Source organism: Rhinichthys klamathensis, unplaced genomic scaffold (genome assembly GCF_029890125.1).
Source record: "Rhinichthys klamathensis goyatoka isolate OS25496 unplaced genomic scaffold, OSU_Roscu_1.1 h1tg000169l_1, whole genome shotgun sequence".
Taxonomy (NCBI): domain Eukaryota; kingdom Metazoa; phylum Chordata; class Actinopteri; order Cypriniformes; family Leuciscidae; genus Rhinichthys; species Rhinichthys klamathensis.
The window spans coordinates 3,360,492-3,381,636 of NW_026606700.1; the positions used below are offsets into that span (position 1 = coordinate 3,360,492).

Below are 21,145 nucleotides of genomic sequence, written 5' to 3' on the forward strand. Positions count from 1 at the left end.
TGCTTTTAGTATGAATATGTTACCCCTTACTGTTATCTATAAGCTAATGTCGGGCTAATGTTCTTTATTTCCCAACCAAAATCCAACGTCTGTCCGACGTTGGATGTTGACGTCAACACGACTTTCGTTTCCAACCAAAATGCAACCCCTGCAACCAAAATCATCCCCTGACTGACGTTACTACTTTCTACTCAAGGACCTAGACAGAATTGTAGTGGAGTAAAAAGTATGATATTTGTCTTTCAAATGTAGTGAAGTTTAAGTAAAAAGTTCCCCCAAAAAATAATACTCAAGTAAAGTACAGATAGTCAAAAAGTGTACTTAAGTACAGTACTCAAGTAAATGTACTTTGTTACTGTCACTATCTATTATCATCATATGGACACCTACCATGGCAGTGATCTCGTCAAAGCCCTGCAGGAACTCCACAATCTTGGACTTGTGTGAAGGCTCGACACGTGCGAAGCAACGGGCATTAATGACCGCCTCGCGTTGGGCGTGGGGTGAAAGGTCGTCGAATTCGCGGCCTGTGAAAGCCATGCGCTCGACGTCATCATCCTCGGAGAAGATGCCGATGCGTCTGCAGATGGCCACGGCCGTGCCCTTGTTGTCCCCGGTGATCATGATGACCCGGATGCCAGCGTGGCGGCAGAGCTTGATGGAAGCGGCCACTTCTGTACGAGGAGGATCCAGCATGCCCACGCAGCCCACGAAGGTCAGATCAGACTGGCAGATGGAGAGGACGGGCAAGTTTAGAAAAACTTGGGATAAACTGTTAAAACCTCATCAAATTTGGTCTTTTCTGGTTTCCACTTCATTAGCTAGATGGATAGATGCTTTTAGATAAAGATGCTTTGTTAGATACTGTGGCTAAATATGTCCTTAGAGAGCTAACTAGCTAGATAAATAAACACTTGATTAGACAGTGACCTAGTTGGATAAATCATTTATTAGATGGGAAGCTAGATAAATATTGCAATTTTTTTCTTTTCTTTTTTTTGCCATGAAAAAGTGTCTCTATCAACCTGAATTCCCCCCATACATTACTAGATAGCTAGAAAGGTAAATACTAGATTAGATAAATAACTAGCAAAATGGAAAACATTTTATTAGACAGTTAACTTGATGGATTAAAACGTAGATAGTTAACTGGCTAGATTGTCAAATATTTAATATGATAAATAGGAAGCTAGTGAGATGCAAAGATACTTTATAAGAGAGCTAGATGTTACTAGATAGCTAGACAGGTAAATACTTAAATAGTTAACTAGCTAAATGGAAAATAGTTTATTAGAAACCAGCTGGATGAATGATTTATAATGTAGCAAGCTGCCAAGAAGCAAAGATTAAATTAATTAAATAGCTACAGTAGATACATTACTAGATAGCTAGATGGATAAATGGTTTATAAGATAGTAAACAAGCTAGTGGTACAAAGATACTTTATAAGATACTAGAGAGCCATCTAGATGGATGCACACTATGTCAGTATGACACACAGACTAGTAAAGTACAGTGTAACTCAGTCACCTCATACTCTGCAAAGCTGGCTGTCTCTGACAGGATCATCTCCTCTTTCTTCAGAGGAGTATCACGGGTGGCCAGCGCCAGGCAGCGCAGGGTATCCCGGCCAGTGCCGTACTCTCTGATCACAGACATGATCTTATCCTTGATGCCTTGAGTCATGGGAACCCTGGATCCACCCACACGCACATACGTGCACCTATCGATCACTCCCTCTGGGGCTCCCTGAGGAAGACACTCTAGTTTAGCAATGTGATCAAAACATCAGCAGTACAATGACTCAATATATAACAAACCAGTATCCGGCTTGCACCTTGACAAACATCTTAGAAGAAGAGGATTTGGCCTTGATAGGGGAACAGTACACAGACATGGACTTCCTGTCTCTGGAGAACTCCAGGGTGAACTCCTTCTTCATCAGCTGCTTGATCACCTATACATTCACACATTCAGTTAGCAAATCATGATTAAACAAGTACAGGCATAATTATTTACTAGTAATCAGAAATATTTACTGAGTTGCAGGCATTGGCTCTGTCGATCTTAGACATGCTCCTGACGTCAGTGTCAAAAACGTTCATCTTTTCCACTAGGCAGGTCAGAGCTGTCTCCGTGGCCTCTCCAACCTTCTCAAAAACGCCTTTAGCCTGAAAGAATTGCATTTATCAAGGTACATCCTCCATGTGTGGAACAACTGACCTTCTCCCAAAGCTTTTCATAGTGCCTGTTCTACTGCTGGCAAACATGGTTAGATGTACAATCCAATTATCCAAGGAATTATTGAACATATTATATAAACACACACACAGCCGTTCAAACGGTTGGGATTGGTAAGATATTTTAATGGTTTTAATGTTGAAAACAGCTGTTTACTGTTTTATTTTTATTTTTTTACAGTATTCTTTGATGAATAGAAAGTTTAAAAGATCAGCATTTATTAGAAATAGTAAAGACATTTATAATGTTACAAAATATTCTGGCACTTTTAGTCAATTTAATGTATCCTTGCTGAATAAAATTATTATTATTATTTTTTTTAATCTTACCTACCCCAAACTTTTGAACAGTAGTAGTGTATAATGTTACATAAACTGTCTATTTCAGATGCTGTTTTGTTTTCTTTGTCTTCATCAAAGAATCAAACTGTTTGCAACATTGATAATAATAACAAATGTTTCTTAAGCAGCAAATCAGCATATTAGAATGATTTCTGAAGGATCATGTGACACTGAAGACTGGATTAACGATGCTGAAATTCAGCTTTGCATCACAGGAAAAAATTACATTATATAACATATTCAAATAGAGAACAGTCATTTTGAATTGTAATATTTATTTTATATATATAAAAAAAACGTATATCAATGATTCTTTCACATATCATACATATAATTTAATCAGTAATGTACACTTATTTTTCTGGAGTTTTGGAATAATTTTTTTTTTATAAAATTGTGTATATTGTGATATTTCTGCGAAATACTCATTTTCATATTCATATAAATGTATTATGATATCAGTTTTGCTTATATCTGCCACCTTAAGAAAGGACAATTAGTAAGCCTACCTCATTGAAATCCAGGGAGGAATCATTGCACAGGGCACAGATGGTCGCCAGCTCCACCAACCCATCATACTGGGAGCTCTTCACTATTCGGTTATCAAGGCATCTGAGTAACCAAACAGAATGATGAGTAAAATACCTACTAAACAGAAGCTGACAAAAATGTGAAATCATGAGCATCGATCAGTTTGACTGCAGTACTAGTACATATCAGAGCAGAGACAGAAAACTCACACGTCTCCTTCAGGAGCATATGTGGAGCCAGAGATGGTGAATTCACTCAGTGAGCACTTCTGCCCCTCTGCCTTGTCTATGATGAACATCTGAAACACAGATACATGTTAGGAACAGTTTTATCATTTATATACCACCTCATGTTATTCCAAACCTGTATATTAATATAACAATTCTCATTTTTGGGTGAACCTTTATGATACTATTTGCAACTGTTAGCTGAATGCATCAGCATGCTGATCATCTAGAAGGAATTTGTTGAAAAGTTAACTGATGTTAAAGCTGGCTATGTTATCATCTGAAGAAGAAAACAATTCGGACACTACAGCCATACATCATCGAGCTCGTTCTAGTATTTCTGCAGAGCGAACAGCTCAGTCCTTTGACAAATCTCGATCATTGATGTTTTTGAAGTCCAAAATATACCAAATCATAATAAAAAGATATCCTGAACGAGTACTCTGGGACTAAGACTAAGATGGAGTACAATTGCCATGGGTTTTCAACGATTTGTAATGTGTGAAGCATTTATAAACCTGTTGCCAACCAAGGAGAAGAATGAAACCGTATTATTTCAATAGCAATGATTTTTCTCTTGTTTAATATTTTTAGTTAATAATAATTATAATTTTTTTATCTTGATATATAAATCACCATTATTTTTGCCCAAATTGAACAGCCCCAAATAAGAGCACACAAGGACATTTTTTAATAAAAAATTAAAGCACAAAAAATTAGCTATTAAGATTTTTTTTAGATCTGTAAGATCAAACTGCAAGAACAATCTTATCACCTATTATACTTATTTAAAGTCCCCATTTAAACCTTGACTTTTAGTCCATGTTTATGTCTAGTAATTTTTTGCAGAAATATGCAACAAATTTACCATCTTTTTTTTCCAGGACAACAGACTTAAGGCTGGTTCACACATAACACGTGTCTGCGGTTAAAAATGCGAGAAGCCGGTCAGTGTCATAAAAAAAACGCATCTCTAGATTTAGCTTTTTTTCAAGTTGAACTTCTTTTAACTTGAGTGCCGCATTTTTAGAATGCCGTGTCATGCTCGAGACGTGAGCGCAACGGTTAAAGATGTTCGTCTAGAGCGTTTACATTGCGCTACTGCCCCTATTGTGTGAACTGCCCCTTAGGGTCGCATTCACATTAAACAAGTAGCAAATCATGTAAACTGAAGGCTTCTAGCCATCTGCCACAACTCCTCAAGCTCAAAACTACACTAGTCAAGCCATTTCATGGAGTTATTACTGTTGTACAAAGCCTAGGATGACAAAACTGCTAAAGGATGAGCTCACCCTGCAGACAGACATCTGGTTGGTGGTGAGGGTGCCAGTCTTGTCAGAGCAGATGACGGAGGTGCAACCCAGCGTCTCCACGGAGGGCAGAGAGCGGACAATGGCGTTTTTCTTGGCCATCCGGCGGGTGCCGAGAGCCAGGCAGGTGGTGATGACAGCAGGAAGACCTTCAGGGATGGCAGCCACAGCCAGAGCGACAGCGATCTTGAAGTAGTAAACGGCGCCACGGATCCAGGAGCCGCCATGGACGGGGTCGTTGAAGTGGCCAATGTTGATGATCCACACGGCGATGCAGATCAGGGTGATGACCTTGGAGAGCTGCTCGCCAAACTCATCCAGCTTCTGCTGCAAGGGGGTCCTCTCCTGCTCGGTGGAGGCCATTTCATCACGGATTTTACCGATCTCTGTGTTTACGCCTGTGGCCACCACCACACCCACGGCTCTGCCGGCAGCAATGTTGGTTCCCTGGAATGCACACGTTTAAAATGAACGGGAAGATATATTTCGTTTGGAACAAAAAGAAAGAATGAAGAGCGTACTAAAGCGGAGTCTGGTTTCTCCATTTCTGCTGATGGGATTTGGGTTCCTTGCCGCTGACGCCTTTTGGCTTGCTTAGTTTGGGACACTTAATTATTCTGCAATATTATTGACTTGAATGCATTGACACTATTGGACGACATCACTTTTTTCTGTTTGCATCACTGAATCATTGTGTTCCTGTTTATCACTGTAAAGCTGGGAAACAATCTGTATTGTATAAAGCACTTTAAAGGTGCTCTATGTAGCTTTTCTTCTAAAATAAATCCTTTTTTTATTCCCTGTGCGTGAAGGGGTTGTAATCACACATGACAATGATCCACTTGTCGGGTTTTGCTATTACCTCTGAAGGCCAGTATTCATATTTATATGTGAAGTCTCCGGGTCGGATTTACCGCGAAATCCAACGGATGTGACGTGCATGCGCGCTCCCGAGCCTCTCTCTTTATATACAGTCTATGCGACCGACGGCACTGCAGCTGACGACATGGAGTCTGATAACACCCCAAAACGACCTGCCTCCAAGCACAACACAGACTCCACAAATATATAAAAAACAAAAAAAAGTTTTATCTGCTGAAGCTCTTCAGGCCTAAAACTTGATTCTGATCGACTCAGAACGAAAACACGGATCAACATCGGCAGAGCTTTTGAATTATTAGTAAACTCTAATGAAATAGCAAGGTAAACTAAATGAGACATGAAATGAATACAAAAGACTGTTCCAGGATAAGAAAAAGTAGGTGCTTTAGGATGTATACTTGTTTTATGTACTAGATCTACTGTCTAACTTTACTCATCCCACTACTATCATATTGTTTATAATAAACATTTCCAGACACGTTCAGTATTCAGTAATGCTACTTCCTACTGTCTTACTGTTACACTGACATTGTTCAGTCTAGTTCACCGTTTTCGTTATCATATTATACATTCACCTATGTTGACATTGCTGATTGTGAAAGATACACGAATAGTTAGTGAAATGCCTTATGCTAGATAACATCCCATGTCGGCTAAATGCAGTCAATGTAACGTTATCATGGTACGAGCATGGAGCATTAGTTCAACGTCAAGCTGATAAAAGTAGCCTATTATTGTAACGTTGCAGTGGGAGTTTACATGAGTTTCCAGCATGTTGTGTGATGCTTTCGCCGTTGCATTGAAAGTCTCCGTGTGGCCGGTAGTGAATGCTCGCTCTTGAGATCGCACACGCACACAAGCACGAGCGCTCTTGTTGCAATCTGAAACATCACCACTAGAGGCTGCTAAAAAATACATAGAGCACCTTTAAATAAAGGTGACTTGACCAGACTAAAGATCAGCTGAAGTCCAATTTTCTTACCGAGAACAACATGTTCTTCTTGTCCTGATTGACGGCACGGGGATCCGGCACAGGGTCGGTGTGTTTAATGACAGAGACAGACTCACCTGTAAGGTGAGAGTAACAAGAGTAAAACCCACAGCCAAAATAGATGATACACCAACAAATGAGCAAAACGCTTGGTTACCTGTCAGGATAGACTGGTCCACTCTGAGTGTGGTGGACTTAATACCAGAGAGACGGATATCGGCAGGTACCTTGTCACCCACTAAATAAAAAAAATAGAAACAATAAGATATTTAGAATATATTAAATCATCAGAAAACAGACAAATTCACAGTTAAAATTGCTATTAAATGCATTGGTGATCAAATAAAAACACTCTCTCTCTCTTCCTTACATAGAATTATAGAATAAAACTTGCAAGTCAATGTTTGTTTTGTTTTTTTAAACCACATGACTGTCATTTTAAGGACAAAAACAGTTGAAATGTTTTTCAAAATACTGTATCTTGTTTGGTCTTTTACAGAAGACAAAGTCTTACAGGTTTGGAACAACATGAAAGTGAGTAAATGATGACAATTTTCATTTTTGGGTGAAAACTAAATAAGCACATACATTATAGGTTAGCAATAATAAACCTATTTGCAACTCAGCTGGGCTAATTTAACGGTCCTTACGAGTAAAATATGTAAAGTTATGCATTATGAAGGTACTGCAGACAGTTCCAACTTCCACATTGCAACATTAAACTAGAAAAATGGTTTACAAATCAACAGTGTTTCTTCTATGGTCCAACTGAGCATATGTGCATTGTATTTTGTTTGTTTGTTTTTCAGATGTAGTATCCTAACTGCATGTTTTATCCACACATTGCATCATTGCAAGTGTCAGAACAGTGTTCAGAAAGCATAACATTAAATGTTTTCGGAAATCTCCTGACTAATAAAAAAGATCTTGGCAAGATGAACCCAAATCAAATTATGATCTTTAATCAAATCCACGAGTCCCTCGTGCACAATCATGAAATAACTTAAAGGACTTAAAAGGGAACCAAAGAAAGAGAGCGAGAGCGAGCTCACCCATCGAGAACAAAACAGACATGCAAGCTCACCACTTGAGAAGAAAATAGCATGGGGAGGAACAATGCTCCACGCCAAAAATGGGAAAACTATTCAGATATGTTTGCCGATGCGCTGATCAGGTTTAAACATGACAGCAGCTGCCCCTGCGCTCAATAGGAAGAGTAAAGAGGGTTAACAACCGTCAAGCTGTCAATCAACTGTAACAACCTCAATGTATTCATAACTTATAACAATGGTGTTCAAAAGCAGCTTTGAGGAGCATGTTTGTAAAATGCTTCCTTAGGCCACACTTGTTGAAGGGATAAATACTTCAAATGTTTCTTTGCTGATCTGCTCATGTTAAACATTAACATGTCTATCAGAGAAAGTCTGGGGAATTTGCCCAGCCATTATGCGCAGCGTGGCATCATAAAAAATGACAGGGCATGACAACAATGGATGCGGTGTGGCCTTGGCACTGATCATCAAATGTGCGTGCAATAGGATCTCTTCGCTGTGGATTAACAGGCTGTCCTTTTGCCACGATCTGTGAGGCGCTACACCGGCAAGGTCGTACACACGGGGCAGTGACGGCTTTTCTCAGAAAGACTTAATGGTGCTCAATTGCAACTTCAGCCACCTAAATAGAGAACGAACACAATGAGGTCCAGTTCCCAGAAGGTCACCCAGCATTGTTCACTGGTAACAAGAGAACAAACTCAGCCAACATTTCTAGTAAGAATGAGGTTTTGATCATTGAAGAATTGATCATGAGGCTGATGATGGACAAACCATGATTTGGAGGTGAAGTGTAGATGATGTTACAGATAACTGTTCAAATGTCGGTGTAATGCAACCAGGGTTGGGGAAAAGTCAGAATTTAATAATTGGCTGCTTTACAACTCACAAGTGTGAATTTGAATTGGCCATACAGCATGAATTGAATTAAAGAATTGCAATGAAAGAAAGAGGAGTATACTGAATTGCAATTCAAAGAAATTATGAATCATGATGAAATCATGAAAGGCACATTTTGACCTCCAAAATTGACTCCAATGTTACTCAACCCTAAATAGAACCACTAAATTGGCCAATTATCTTAATTAAACAATTAAAAAAAAGACAAATCCTCTCCAAATACAGATTAAGTGACCATGATCTAGAAATGGAGAGCAAGACGCAGACAAACATGGACAGACAGAGCAGAAGATCGATCTGTAGACACTGTGATCATCAGCAAATAGAGGACGAGAAACACTTTCTACTCATCTAATATATCAATGTAAGAGAAACTTTTCTGCCCAGATTTGAAACATTGATTCCATCATTCATTGAACTTAGTGACACTGAAATACTTAGTGAAAATGCCCTTCATACTTGGAGAAAATGATAGTATAGCTGCAAAAATTTTGTGTTAGCCATTCACATGTCAGAGACGGTAAACTCCCTAGAGACCCGCTTTATTTATTCATTTATTAAGATGGATTGTATTTATTTACTATCCTACATATGACATGATTTATACATATGTTTTGTTTGTTTTATTATATATATATATATATATATATATATATATATATATATATATATATATATATATATATATATATATACATACATACATATACACTCACCTAAAGGATTATTAGGAACACCATACTAATACTGTTTGACCCCTTTCGCCTTCAGAACTGCATTAATTCTACGTGGCATTGATTCAACAAGGTGCTGAAAGCATTCTTTAGAAATGTTGGCCCATATTGATAGGATAGCATCTTGCAGTTGATGGAGATTTGTGGGATGAACATCCAGGGCACAAAGCTCCCGTTCCACCACATCCCAAAGATGCTCTATTGGGTTGAGATCTGGTGACTGTGGGGGCCATTTTAGTACAGTGAACTCATTGTCATGTTCAAGAAACCAATTTGAAATGATTCAAGCTTTGTGACATGGTGCATTATCCTGCTGGAAGTAGCCATCAGAGGATGGGTACATGGTGGCCATAAAGGGATGGACATGGTCAGAAACAATGCTCAGGTAGGCCGTGGCATTTAAACGATGCCCAATTGGCACTAAGGGGCCTAAAGTGTGCCAAGAAAACATCCCCCACACCATTACACCACCACCACCAGCCTGCACAGTGGTAACAAGGCATGATGGATCCATGTTCTCATTCTGTTTATGCCAAATTCTGACTCTACCATCTGAATGTCTCAACAGAAATCGAGACTCATCAGAAATCGAGACTCATCAGACCAGGCAACATTTTTCCAGTCTTCAACTGTCCAATTTTGGTAATTTGTAGTGGAGATGAGTGGTACCCGGTGGGGTCTTCTGCTGTTGTAGCCCATCCGCCTCAAGGTTGTGCGTGTTGTGGCTTCACAAATGCTTTGTTGCATACCTCGGTTGTAACGAGTGGTTATTTCAGTCAAAGTTGCTCTTCTATCAGCTTGAATCAGTCGGCCCATTCTCCTCTGACCTCTAGCATCAACAAGGCATTTTCGCCCACAGGACTGCCGCATACTGGATGTTTTTCCCTTTTCACACCATTCTTTGTAAACCCTAGAAATGGTTGTGCGTGAAAATCCCAGTAACTGAGCAGATTGTGAAATATTCAGACCGGCCCGTCTGGCACCAACAACCATGCCACGCTCAAAATTGCTTAAATCTCCTTTCTTTCCCATTCTGACATTCAGTTTGGAGTTCAGGAGATTGTCTTGACCAGGACCACACCCCTAAATCCATTGAAGCAACTGCCATGTGATTGGTTGATTAGATAATTGCATTAATGAGAAATTGAACAGGTGTTCCTAATAATCCTTTAGGTGAGTGTATATGTGTTAATGATTTGGCAACATTGTGAAACACAGTCAATGCTAATAAAGCTCATTTGAAATTGAAAAATTAAAATTTCAAAAGTTAATACATTCTAAGAAACAAAGTTAATTTATTGAAAATAAATAAAAGAAATTAAATTACATATTACATAAAAGCATTTGTATTCGCTGCAGAATTAATAACATTGCTGCGAGATCTAGTGAGAAGCATTCAAGTTTAGCGCATAATTCTGTTATAAACCATATCAGATCAAACAGTGCTGCCGTGGAAACCAGGAGAAACATTATGCCATGAAGTTATAGAAGGCTTTTCCGTCCACAAATCACAAACATTCACCATGGATTTAATGTAGTAACACTAACCGTAACCATGATGGTATTGTGGCAGGAATAGTAAAATTATTCATTTCAGGTTTTGTACAACCTTTTGAGAATGAAATTCAAGCACTTTGAAATGCTTCACACACCTTTTTCCAGCACTTCAAAGCTCTAAATATTATCCAATTTAAATGTTATTTTAATGTGATGACCTAAAAACATGTGTTCATCCTTCAAAGACCGTTCCCATTTGTAAAACTAAAAGTTTCAAGATGTAGGAAAACTAACACTTGGTGGCAAACAAACACTTAAAGCTGCTGTCCGTAGCTTTTTTGGGTTAAAAATTATCCAAAATAATAATAATAAAAAAAAACATAACCAGCCAGTGTTCAAAAATATCTGCTTGCTTTTGCCAGATTCAAAACGGTTAGCTTGTAATAATGATTTTAATTCCAGTGGTACTGGTGGATTTCCGCGGGAAATTCGAGCATGTCATTACGTCACATCTGTACACATAAAGAAGGCGTCCCGGTCGGCTATATTGCGTGAGGATGTTGGAGGTGGACATTTTTAGCCTTTTCTCACAGCATTAAATAATTAAACTTATGGCGGATCCAGAAAGGTTCAAAAGACAATCACCAGTGACAACTGGACATTCACCACTTGTAAAACCCCAAATAATTCGGACTTCGGAGTGGGTAACGTTAGAGAAAAAAGAGACTGCAACTGGCCCACGCGAAAACAAGGATAAACATCGGTTCAAAACGGACGCAGAGACGGCTTTTTTTCTTTTAGGACAGGTAAGACATTTCAATAGTTCAATCGTGTAACAGTAGCACACTTGTTCGCTTAATTCACACAGTTACGGAGTTTATTGTCTTTATTCGTTTAGCTATTATGGTAAATATTTTGTGCTAGCTATGAGAGGGAGCAATTCACCTCTACTCCAAGCAAACCAAACTGGCCTCCTCCGAAATTATATATAGTTTTAAATATGCATCGGATTACAGATACGTGTTTTTTTTTTCTTTTCTTTTTTCTCAAAGAAAACCAGTAAAGAAACATTAATTTATTGGTATGACAATTAGAAATTAGACTGCACAGAAATAGAAACTGTACTACAGGGTAATCATAATACACATTAAATGTAGTCACAATGCTGATGTTGATAATTTGAGAACAAAGTATAATTTGAAAGGTTTGACGCGATCGTTATATTTAATCAGCACGATTTACTGCAAGGCTTTCCCCCCTTAGTTGATGTGGATGTTACTTACTTGTTCAGATGACATTTTCCGATGAAAATTCGTATGTTGTCACGGTCATAGACCAATTTTCAGTTGGTAAACATGGTGACGTTTTTATGTGGGCGGAGCTTAAGTGGTGGCAGAACGATCCCTCTGGCCGCTTCACTAACGTAAAGTCTGCAAGTTTTGTTAGCTTGTTTTTAACAATGACTGGAGAAAATCCGATTTTATCTTAATGTGCAAGGTCACTCACTGTCCAGGACCACGATTGTTATTTGCAAAAGTTAATTTTAACGGACGGAACCAGATTGGCTGACCCGTACACTCATTGAGGATCTGACAGGATTAACGTTAACGTTACCTCCGGTTGAGTGGCCTGACTTCTACACCTACCTGATAGAGAAACGGAGGGCATGTAAATCTTTAGATGCCTATAACTATGTGCTGAATGATCATGTACAAGACTTGTGTGGTACGATCTGCAGTTCTGCCTAGCCAGCGCCGAGAAGACGACAATGTAAAGAGGGACATTACGGTGCAATTTTAATGAGGCGAATATTTCTAGAAATAAAAAATTGCAGATAAAGCATATTAATTTTTCATTGATTCTTGCACCCAACAACATGACATTTAATAATAAGAAGAATAATTTAAGATCCTTATTTTGTAGCCGAATCTGTGCTGGTTTGTATTTGCCGCCTCCAGTTTTCCCTTTGTTCTGCCACCAGCTAGCGCCGTAACGTAACTGTGACGTCGGCTGAAAATTGGTCTATACTGTAGGCCTACTTCCAAAAGTAGAATGTGTGATTCTGAATGTCAGTTTCCACATCGGCGCGGTGACTGACAGACTCGCAGTCTCAAAACCAGCGTTGCCAACTATTTTCAAAGGAAAGTAGCTAAGGCCTTCCCTAAAAGTCGCTAAATGTCGCTAGATGACGTCATACGTCAATTAGCATATTAATGACGTCATCGCGTCGTACTTGCGTTCTGTCAGCCTAGTGCGTTTTCTCTCTAAATTATTGCTCTATTTAACATAATATAGCCGAATGTCAAATAAAGCTGTTTTCATTTCCTTTTTTTTTGTCAGACAATAGAACGAGTAGCTATAATATAGTGAATGATTACATTTTTTATTGGCCTATGTGGAACATTATCTGAATTGAGAGAGTTAGGGAACCGGATGAACTAAGCTCTGTGATAGTGAGTGTTACAAGTAATAAGCACAAGAAAATAAATAAAAATTAAAATGGTCAAACTAAATTCTTTAAATATAACAAAAGAAAAGCAGATAAGTGATAAGTCCATGGAAAAACACTGCTCATTCGCGTCTGTCAGCGGCCGTGCGCTCCTCTCAGCCATTCACTGAACAGGGGAGAAGCAGCGAGACAGAGTGACGACAGGGAGAAAGCAAGACCTCGCGCTCGCAGGACAGTACTGGCAACATTTGGAGGTTACTGAGGTTTGTCCAAAAAGTCGCTAAAATTGTCGCTAGTCGCTTTTTTGAAAAAATGTCGCTAAAGGGGTCTGAAAAGTCGCTAAAAATAGTGACAAAGGCGCTAAGTTGGCAACACTGCTCAAAACATTGTGTTCATCCGCGCTGTTTCATGCCGATGTGCAACTCACGCAAAGTTAATAATTCCGCGAATAACTGCAATTACAGATTTCAAACAGAGATGGCGACAAAGAGGAAAAATGCCGGACTGCAGCTTTAAAAATAAAATAAAAAATAAATTAAATTACCACTATAACCAGTAGATGGCAGCAGAGGAGCACTTATTGGCTTATTAGCCATTTCCACTCCCTAATATTTTTTCACGTTTTGCTTTTGAATGTATATTTAGACATTATGAAATCAACTCAACCTTTATTTATAAAGCACTTTCAACACCACAATGTGGAGCCGAAGTGCTGTACAAAAGATAAAAAAAAAAAAACTTTAAAAAACAACAATGTAGCCTACCACACAAACAACAGATTACACGACATTTTCAAATGCTAAAGGAAACAAATGAGCTGTTAGCACACTCTGAAATACACTAAGTGTAGGGGATGTTTTTAAGGACAGAGAAAGCTTAGACCCTTGGAGCCACTACAGAAAAGGCAAAGAGGAACAGAGGAACCATAAGATAGCTGACAATTTGAGCTTAGAGACCTATTAGATTGATACCAAATGATTCAATTAGAAACATACCCTGATTATAGGCCATGCAAATCTTTGAAAACATATAGGGAACACTTTGTAATGAATTCTGAATAATATTGGAAACCAGTGTAAAAAAAAACACACACCATCAAATCAAATATTTCAACAAGAAATCAATTTGTCAAAGTTTGGAACTTTTTGTACTGAACTATGAAGTGTCACAAAATCTCATGAAAATCAAAACCTTTTTTTTCTTTCAAATTGCAACTGAATCACACAGAAAGCAAGTAAAGACTAAAGAGTGCTCCTTTTATTATCACTGAAGCTGTAGGTCAGTTCAGTATGCTACTATAAAAAAGTGCTACCAAATCAGATGCTGGTGCCACCATTTGAAGAACTTACAGTTCACACTCAGTCCCAAATAGATTATGTGTATCCAATTGGAATCTGATCTTAAATTACTGACATCCAGATTGCAACTGTTCAGATCCAATTTGTGTGCCGCTCTTTCGTTTTCCAGAATATCTGCATTGGTTTCTCTGGCAATGTTGTTGTTTGGTAGGTAGGCATATGCCAAAACAACAACCACCGCAACATGGAGGGGTTTGCAATACAGATGTTGTCTCATTTACAACATGACAATATGTAGCCGCTGCGCTGGACTACTGCGTCTTCAGAGGCAGCGGCAGAAACTGAGGCTGGTATGCGTGGCTTTATTCCAAGCTCTCGTCTCCACTTGATTCAAAACATGTCTCTGTTATATTGTCATTTTCTGCTCATCCGGCACTTTGCAACAACACAACCTTGTTTCTGCAGCAACTGTCAGCATGTTTTCTATTACAATATGTGACGTTTATGTTTTACATGGTGTGAGAAAGTCACATAAACCAAACGAAATCCGATCAGACCAGTCCAACTGAAACGGATTTCCAGAAATTCAACCGAATTTCATGAATTTCTTTGCCTTTCACACTTCAATCAGATTTCAATCAGATATGCACAAAAAATGAAATTGGACTGGGAGTCTGAACGTAGCCTTTTGGCACTGGTGCTGCTGCTCTCAAATGTTAGTCTGGACATACATTTATTACATTATGTAAATTGATTCATAAGAAAATTACATAAAAATCTATAGGTGACATTTCAAAATCTATCCAAGGTCCATTCATTTTCAAAAGCTTTAAAAAAAAAAAAAGTTTTTCTTGACAAAGCATTAAATAAATCTCATTTATTTTAATTCTCCATCTTGTTTGCAACTTCAAATTACATTGTTCAAATTTAGAAAATAAATATATAAGAATATAAAAAGGCACTCAATTCATGCTTCACAATGCACACCCCTAAATGAAGTGGATTCAATAGAGATGCACATAATGGAGCTTCAGAATTTCTTTCTTAAAGGTCCATACTTCAAATTACATGGGTACTTTTCAAAGATGCTTAATTGTGCTGCTGACTAATGCAGACTCGTACCACAAGGTGAGAATGAAGTGTCTATTCAATTCCGCTCTAGCTGAGAGCTGATTCATGACTTAAGAGAGGCCCGTTGGCGCTATTCACAAGTGTGTCAACACTTTCCAGAACATAGCAGCATTTATCAGTACGCATACACAAAAAGCCCCTGCGATGAGCTATTTCAGGCGTATCTGGCCTCCAGGTAGAAGCGTGACCTCCGAACCCCTGAGCTGTTGGAGTTATCTATCCGCCCACTGTACGCACACAGCCTCCTCATCGGCCCTCGAGGAGCACGGATTGGCCAGAACAAACCCAGCAAAAGGGCCCTACACAACACCCACACAAGGACTTACCACATATTCAGCTCAATACTGAACTAGTAATGGAGCATTCAAGATCAAGAAATAACAAAATGCCAAGGAAGATGGAGTATATGCGTGCAATCCAGCTGTCATATCAAAGCACTTTAGTGGGCTATCTTAAAATACCTTCAGCATGCATCTATCAGCAGGGTAAAATAGCTCACACCTAACCCTCCGCGGGAGGAGGTCGGGGGACGGAAAGCAGTAGTTTTGTTTAAAGGTTTTTGCTTCCATCGGTCCCCCAGCAACACAGCACCGTCTCTGCTTTCATTCCTCTGCTCGTTGTAGCGACGCAGGACACAGGGGTCAAACAAATATGCCTGCATTTTATTTGCCATGTCATCACAGAATAGCGTGAGCCGTGGGGGGTCTTGAGGTTGTTGGGTCGAGCTCAAATAAATGACACTTGTGTTAGAAAAGCTGAAATGCAAAAAAGAACAGTCATCATACATGCACATATTTTTGGGGGTGGCCAATAGAGATAAATCAAGGCTGATAATCGGTTAATCAATATTTTTTAAATATATTTACTTTTCAGGAACATTTTTTTTTTTTAAATAAGGTTAATTTTCTATAGGTCTAACTAACACTACATGTTAGATTTTGATTTCTGAAATGGACACCCCACAGTGTGTTCTTGTATGATGACAGCTCCCATTCGCATTCACAACAATAGTATTGACAGGTAAATTAACTTTAAATGCTTAACACAGACAGCACAAAACAAAGATAATACATTTGCAACAATTTAGATTAAAAATAAATAAATATATATCGGACACTTAAACATCAAAATATCATGTATCTGCCAATCTCTAATCTACAAATCACTGGTTTTGATTGGCCACTCAGAGAAGTGTGATGTGAATTATTGGACACCTGTTCCAACCCCAACATTGATAAATGGTTAGTATCTCCTTTACTCTCTCATTCATATTAACTCAGCCATTTGTGGATTCTTGCTGACAGCCTGGGGGCATCAAACACCTGCCAGGTCCCTGCCGTGGTGACGGCCGATGGTTACCAGGTCCAGCAGAATGTTGCATGCCACTCCGCCTGGGTGCTTGAATTCCCAAAGCACAGACTATGCTGATGGGTAAGGGTAAGGCCAATGTGAAAGCATTTGCATTAAGGGGAAAAGGGGTGGTACATCATGGGCACTTCCCTATAAGGTCATCTCTCTGAGTGAACAATGGGAACAGCTGTTAGACCTGGACACCTTCCACTTGACAATTGACGGTTGCAACATTCAGACTTCGAAAAGGTTCACTGGTTTTAAGTATTGTTTGTGCCTCAGACAATGACAATCAGCAATACATAAAAGCTATTTTAGGACAAATGGACCAGTCTAAAACATAGTTGGCTAGACAAGATCTTTCTGTTTGATGTTGTTAAAGACAACATAACCACATGGCCTGACGAGTTCATTTTTTCCAGCGTTAATGCATTTCCAACTAAAGTTTAGGCAGGAGATTATATACGTCTATATATATATATATATATATATATAGGTGAGCACACACCAACACACACACACCTTCATTGGCAGATGCTTTTATGCAAAATTATCATCAATTCATGCATTCCCTGGGGATTGAACCCATGAGCTTGGCATTGTTAGTGCCATGCTCTATTGTTAAAGCTACAAGCTTGATGGATAGGTAAATAAGTAAACAAACAGTTTAGGGATGGGGCCGATCCGATCCGATCCAGTATCGGTATCGGGACCGATACCAGCGTAATTCACGTATCGGATTTTCCCGATCCAACCTGCGGAGATATCCGATATCCATGAGCCATGTCTGCGCTTTAACGTAGTCTGCTGAAACGACTCCAAAAGTGATTCCCGCGGCCCGCCGGCTAGTCTGCTAGCTGGCTGCAAACTGTGGAATGGATATCCCGAACGGAGGTGCGGCTCAATGAGACACAGAGACCCCCCTCAGGAAATCCATTCCGCAGTTTGCAGCCAGCTAGCAGGATAGCATTGAGCTGCCAACATGTTCGCTGTGTGGAAATCCTATGGTGGAAATACTTCACACTGGAAACACCACAGCAGAGCAAGACAGCAAAATGCAATGTTTGCAAAGCCGTATTAATTAAACCATTTGTCTGTGATGCATGTTTGCTATTCGCAGTCCAGAAGAGAAAGAGAGAGATCTCTCACGCGGTGCCACAGCGCGCACAACACGACAGCCCATCAGCATGATCGGTGATTGTTGTAAAATGCAGTCTCAACTGTTGCTAAATTGCGGGACGCTTTTAATAATAAAAAAAGCTATTAAAAGCACAAAAATCTGCGCAAGAGATGCTGTTCCCGCGTCGCGCGCTCCGAAACAGACCGCAACGAGACAAGCACATTATACTTTGGGCTTCATATGCACGTCTAAACGATCAAATGTAGCCTACACAAAAATGTCAAAATGACCGGCTTGGAGATTCACTTAAACAGTTTGTCTAAAATGGACGTAGTTATGGAAATAGTTGGGAGAAAATATGGTGCACTCGTTCTTAAAGGGGAAGCAGTCTAATAAACATGCTGACGATTGCTCCATTACTGAGAATCAAACAACAAAAGGCAAAGAGAAAATCACTCACAGCTCTTGAATGAATAACTTTAGCTTTAATAAGCATAAATCTATCTATGATAAACTTTGCAGTGCTATTTTACTTTTGATTACTTTATTATAATTATTTTTAGACCATACCTGAATAATGTTAGTAGACCTTCCTGAAATTAAAGCACTGTGTAGGCCTGTATAATGTGTATCTTTGTTTAATTGTCTATCTTTTGTTTATCTATTGTTTAATATATATATTGACATACATGCATACATACGTACATATCATACTTGCCTGTAGAGAGGAGTTTATTTCAGCATCATATAAAATCAACAATAATGATAATAATATTAAAGCAAACACAGCTCTGGTATCGGAAAAGTATCGGTATCGGCCGATATCCAAATTCAGGTATCGGGATCGGATCGGAAGTGAAAAAATGTGGATCGGTGCATCCCTAAAACAGTTAAATATAATTTAATTTTTTCCTTTTTTTTCCTGCCCATGAGGACAATGCAAGAACATGGACAGTAGTGGAATATTGAAATTGTATAAATATATAACATAGCCAAAAATAGCCACCTTAAGTACAGTAGCATATTGATGCCCCCAAAGCTAGAAGAAAAAAACCCCCATTGCATTTAAACTGCTCATATACTGTACCAAGAATTATCCTTAAGGCATTACTCAAGATTACACCTGCAGTTGTCTTATACACCAAAGCACCTTGGCTTAGAATATCAAAGAGCATTGAGAGGTAGCCTATGCTAATTAAAGCATCAGATGTGCACTGAGAGGACTGCGAGGTGGCCCACATGCTGAGCTCGGCCCTGCGCGGAACTGATAGGCTGTCAGGGTGCCGCTGGCTTCATTTGTAATTCTGTTCACGCCTAAACTGGTTACAGTCCCAGAGTCCTCTGCAGCGGGTGTGCTGAGCCGAGGCACGGACTGCGATATGCTCACAACCCACAGCAGGAGCAGAGACAGAGATTCAGAGAGAGAGAGAGACCACAGGAAAACATTTTAAACGATCAGCGCAGATGCCATCACAGAGCAGATTCAGCCAAAAAGCTCCAGGTGACCCTCGCTTCCTAAATTAATCACATTGAAACAGTTGGTCGGTCAAATCTGTTATCACGTCCCTATCTGCAAAATGTTCAGAGAGTGAAATTGTGGATTTTGAGAAATTACGAAACAAATGCATTCGTGGAAAATTTACCCACGTTTGGGCCTGATCACTAACCCCAAAACAGCACCATTTCAAAATGACCTCTCTCCAAGGTGACTTTGCAGTCTGTCTGAATCATATCTGACGTCACAGGCTGCAATTCTGTGAGACGCTGCAGAAGGGGTGGGCTCAGGGCCGGCACCTGTCATCTGCACCATTGTCGCTGTGAGTTATATTTAAACTATTCCATAATCTGAACAGCCTATCAGTGCTAAATATAACATCTACCACTTTAGACACACAAAAAAACAGCACCAATTCTACTGCAAAGGAGTTAAAGGTTAAAACATTACCACAATCCACATCACAGCTTTCATTTTGGTTGCTTTTCCATCTCTAAAGTCTTCAAAAATAGTAATTATGCAAGAACCCAGGGGCTTCATCTACAAAACACAATACGATCTGATCCTCCATTAGATTTATAAAAGAAGAACCTGAGGCTGCATAATCAAATGAAACAAAACCAGAACACGATATGATGCAAAGTGCGATGATTCAATTAAACCTGAAATGAGAAGCGATTCTAAACCATCTGTTGTCAACAAAAGAGTAGATTTAAAGTCGCCCTGAAGTCTTCCACCAAAATGGTTTAGCGTTAGAAACCACCACGCTTGATTTAGCATTAGAAAAAGACATTTAACAGCCATAAATATCAGTATTGTAATTTTATTATTTATTGTAATTGTAATTGTAGGATCATTCTCAACATTTATTTATTAATTATTAATGAGTAATTAAAGAAAAGAAAATTTCACACTTTACATTATTCATTTGCAAGAGCTCAAATTTGAGAAACATTATCAGGCATCTCCAAAAAGGCAGTGCAAAAATATGAGAAGCAAACCAAAAGAGCCAACGCTGTGTCCAACAGATATAGACGTGCTTCTGGGCAGAGCATGAGCGCTGACGAACATGTGATGATAAATGACGCACACAGTCCATTGAGAATCAACAGGTGCAACCAAAAATACCTATACTCATACAATGGAGCTGTACGGGGTCCATACAGGGACAGAAGAGCTGAGAGTCTGTTACTTATCTCATATAACGACCCATAAATGCAGTGACCTCGCTAATAACTGCATTCAGAGAAATTACTGAGGCTGGACTGAGTGACACTGTGATCACATTGTCTTTATCATGATATAAAATGCAATGCTTACCAGCGATCTCCACAATGTCTCCAGGCACAATTTCTTTGGCTTTGATCCTCTGCACACTCTTCCTGTCCTGACGGTACACCTTGCCCATCTCTGGCTCATACTCCTTAAGGGCTTCAATGGCATTTTCTGCATTACGTTCCTGAGATGGACAGAATCAAATGTATAAAAAAGTTGAAATTTTGCAGTAGAGTTTGGGATGGAACTTTCAGATGTGAGAAACCTGTTTGACAACAGTCATTATTGTTGCAATTGTTCAAAATTCATGATACTTTAAAT

At 39.2% G+C, this 21,145-nt stretch overlaps 1 protein-coding gene across 3 annotated transcripts in view; it reads right to left on the minus strand.

Moving 5' to 3' along the window:
* Positions 1-21,145, minus strand: part of atp2a2a (ATPase sarcoplasmic/endoplasmic reticulum Ca2+ transporting 2a) — a 32,186-nt gene that overhangs the window by 6,067 nt on the left and 4,974 nt on the right. For all 3 annotated transcript variants that reach the window (XM_056259729.1, XM_056259726.1, XM_056259727.1), the window contains exons 6-15: positions 20,870-21,008; positions 6,681-6,761; positions 6,515-6,600; positions 4,633-5,097; positions 3,323-3,411; positions 3,092-3,194; positions 2,040-2,171; positions 1,838-1,957; positions 1,531-1,749; positions 391-726 (exon numbers count right to left, since the gene is read on the minus strand). In XM_056259729.1, coding sequence (XP_056115704.1) covers positions 391-726; positions 1,531-1,749; positions 1,838-1,957; positions 2,040-2,171; positions 3,092-3,194; positions 3,323-3,411; positions 4,633-5,097; positions 6,515-6,600; positions 6,681-6,761; positions 20,870-21,008 — 1,770 coding nt within the window. The remainder of the gene's footprint in view (positions 1-390; positions 727-1,530; positions 1,750-1,837; positions 1,958-2,039; positions 2,172-3,091; positions 3,195-3,322; positions 3,412-4,632; positions 5,098-6,514; positions 6,601-6,680; positions 6,762-20,869; positions 21,009-21,145) is intronic.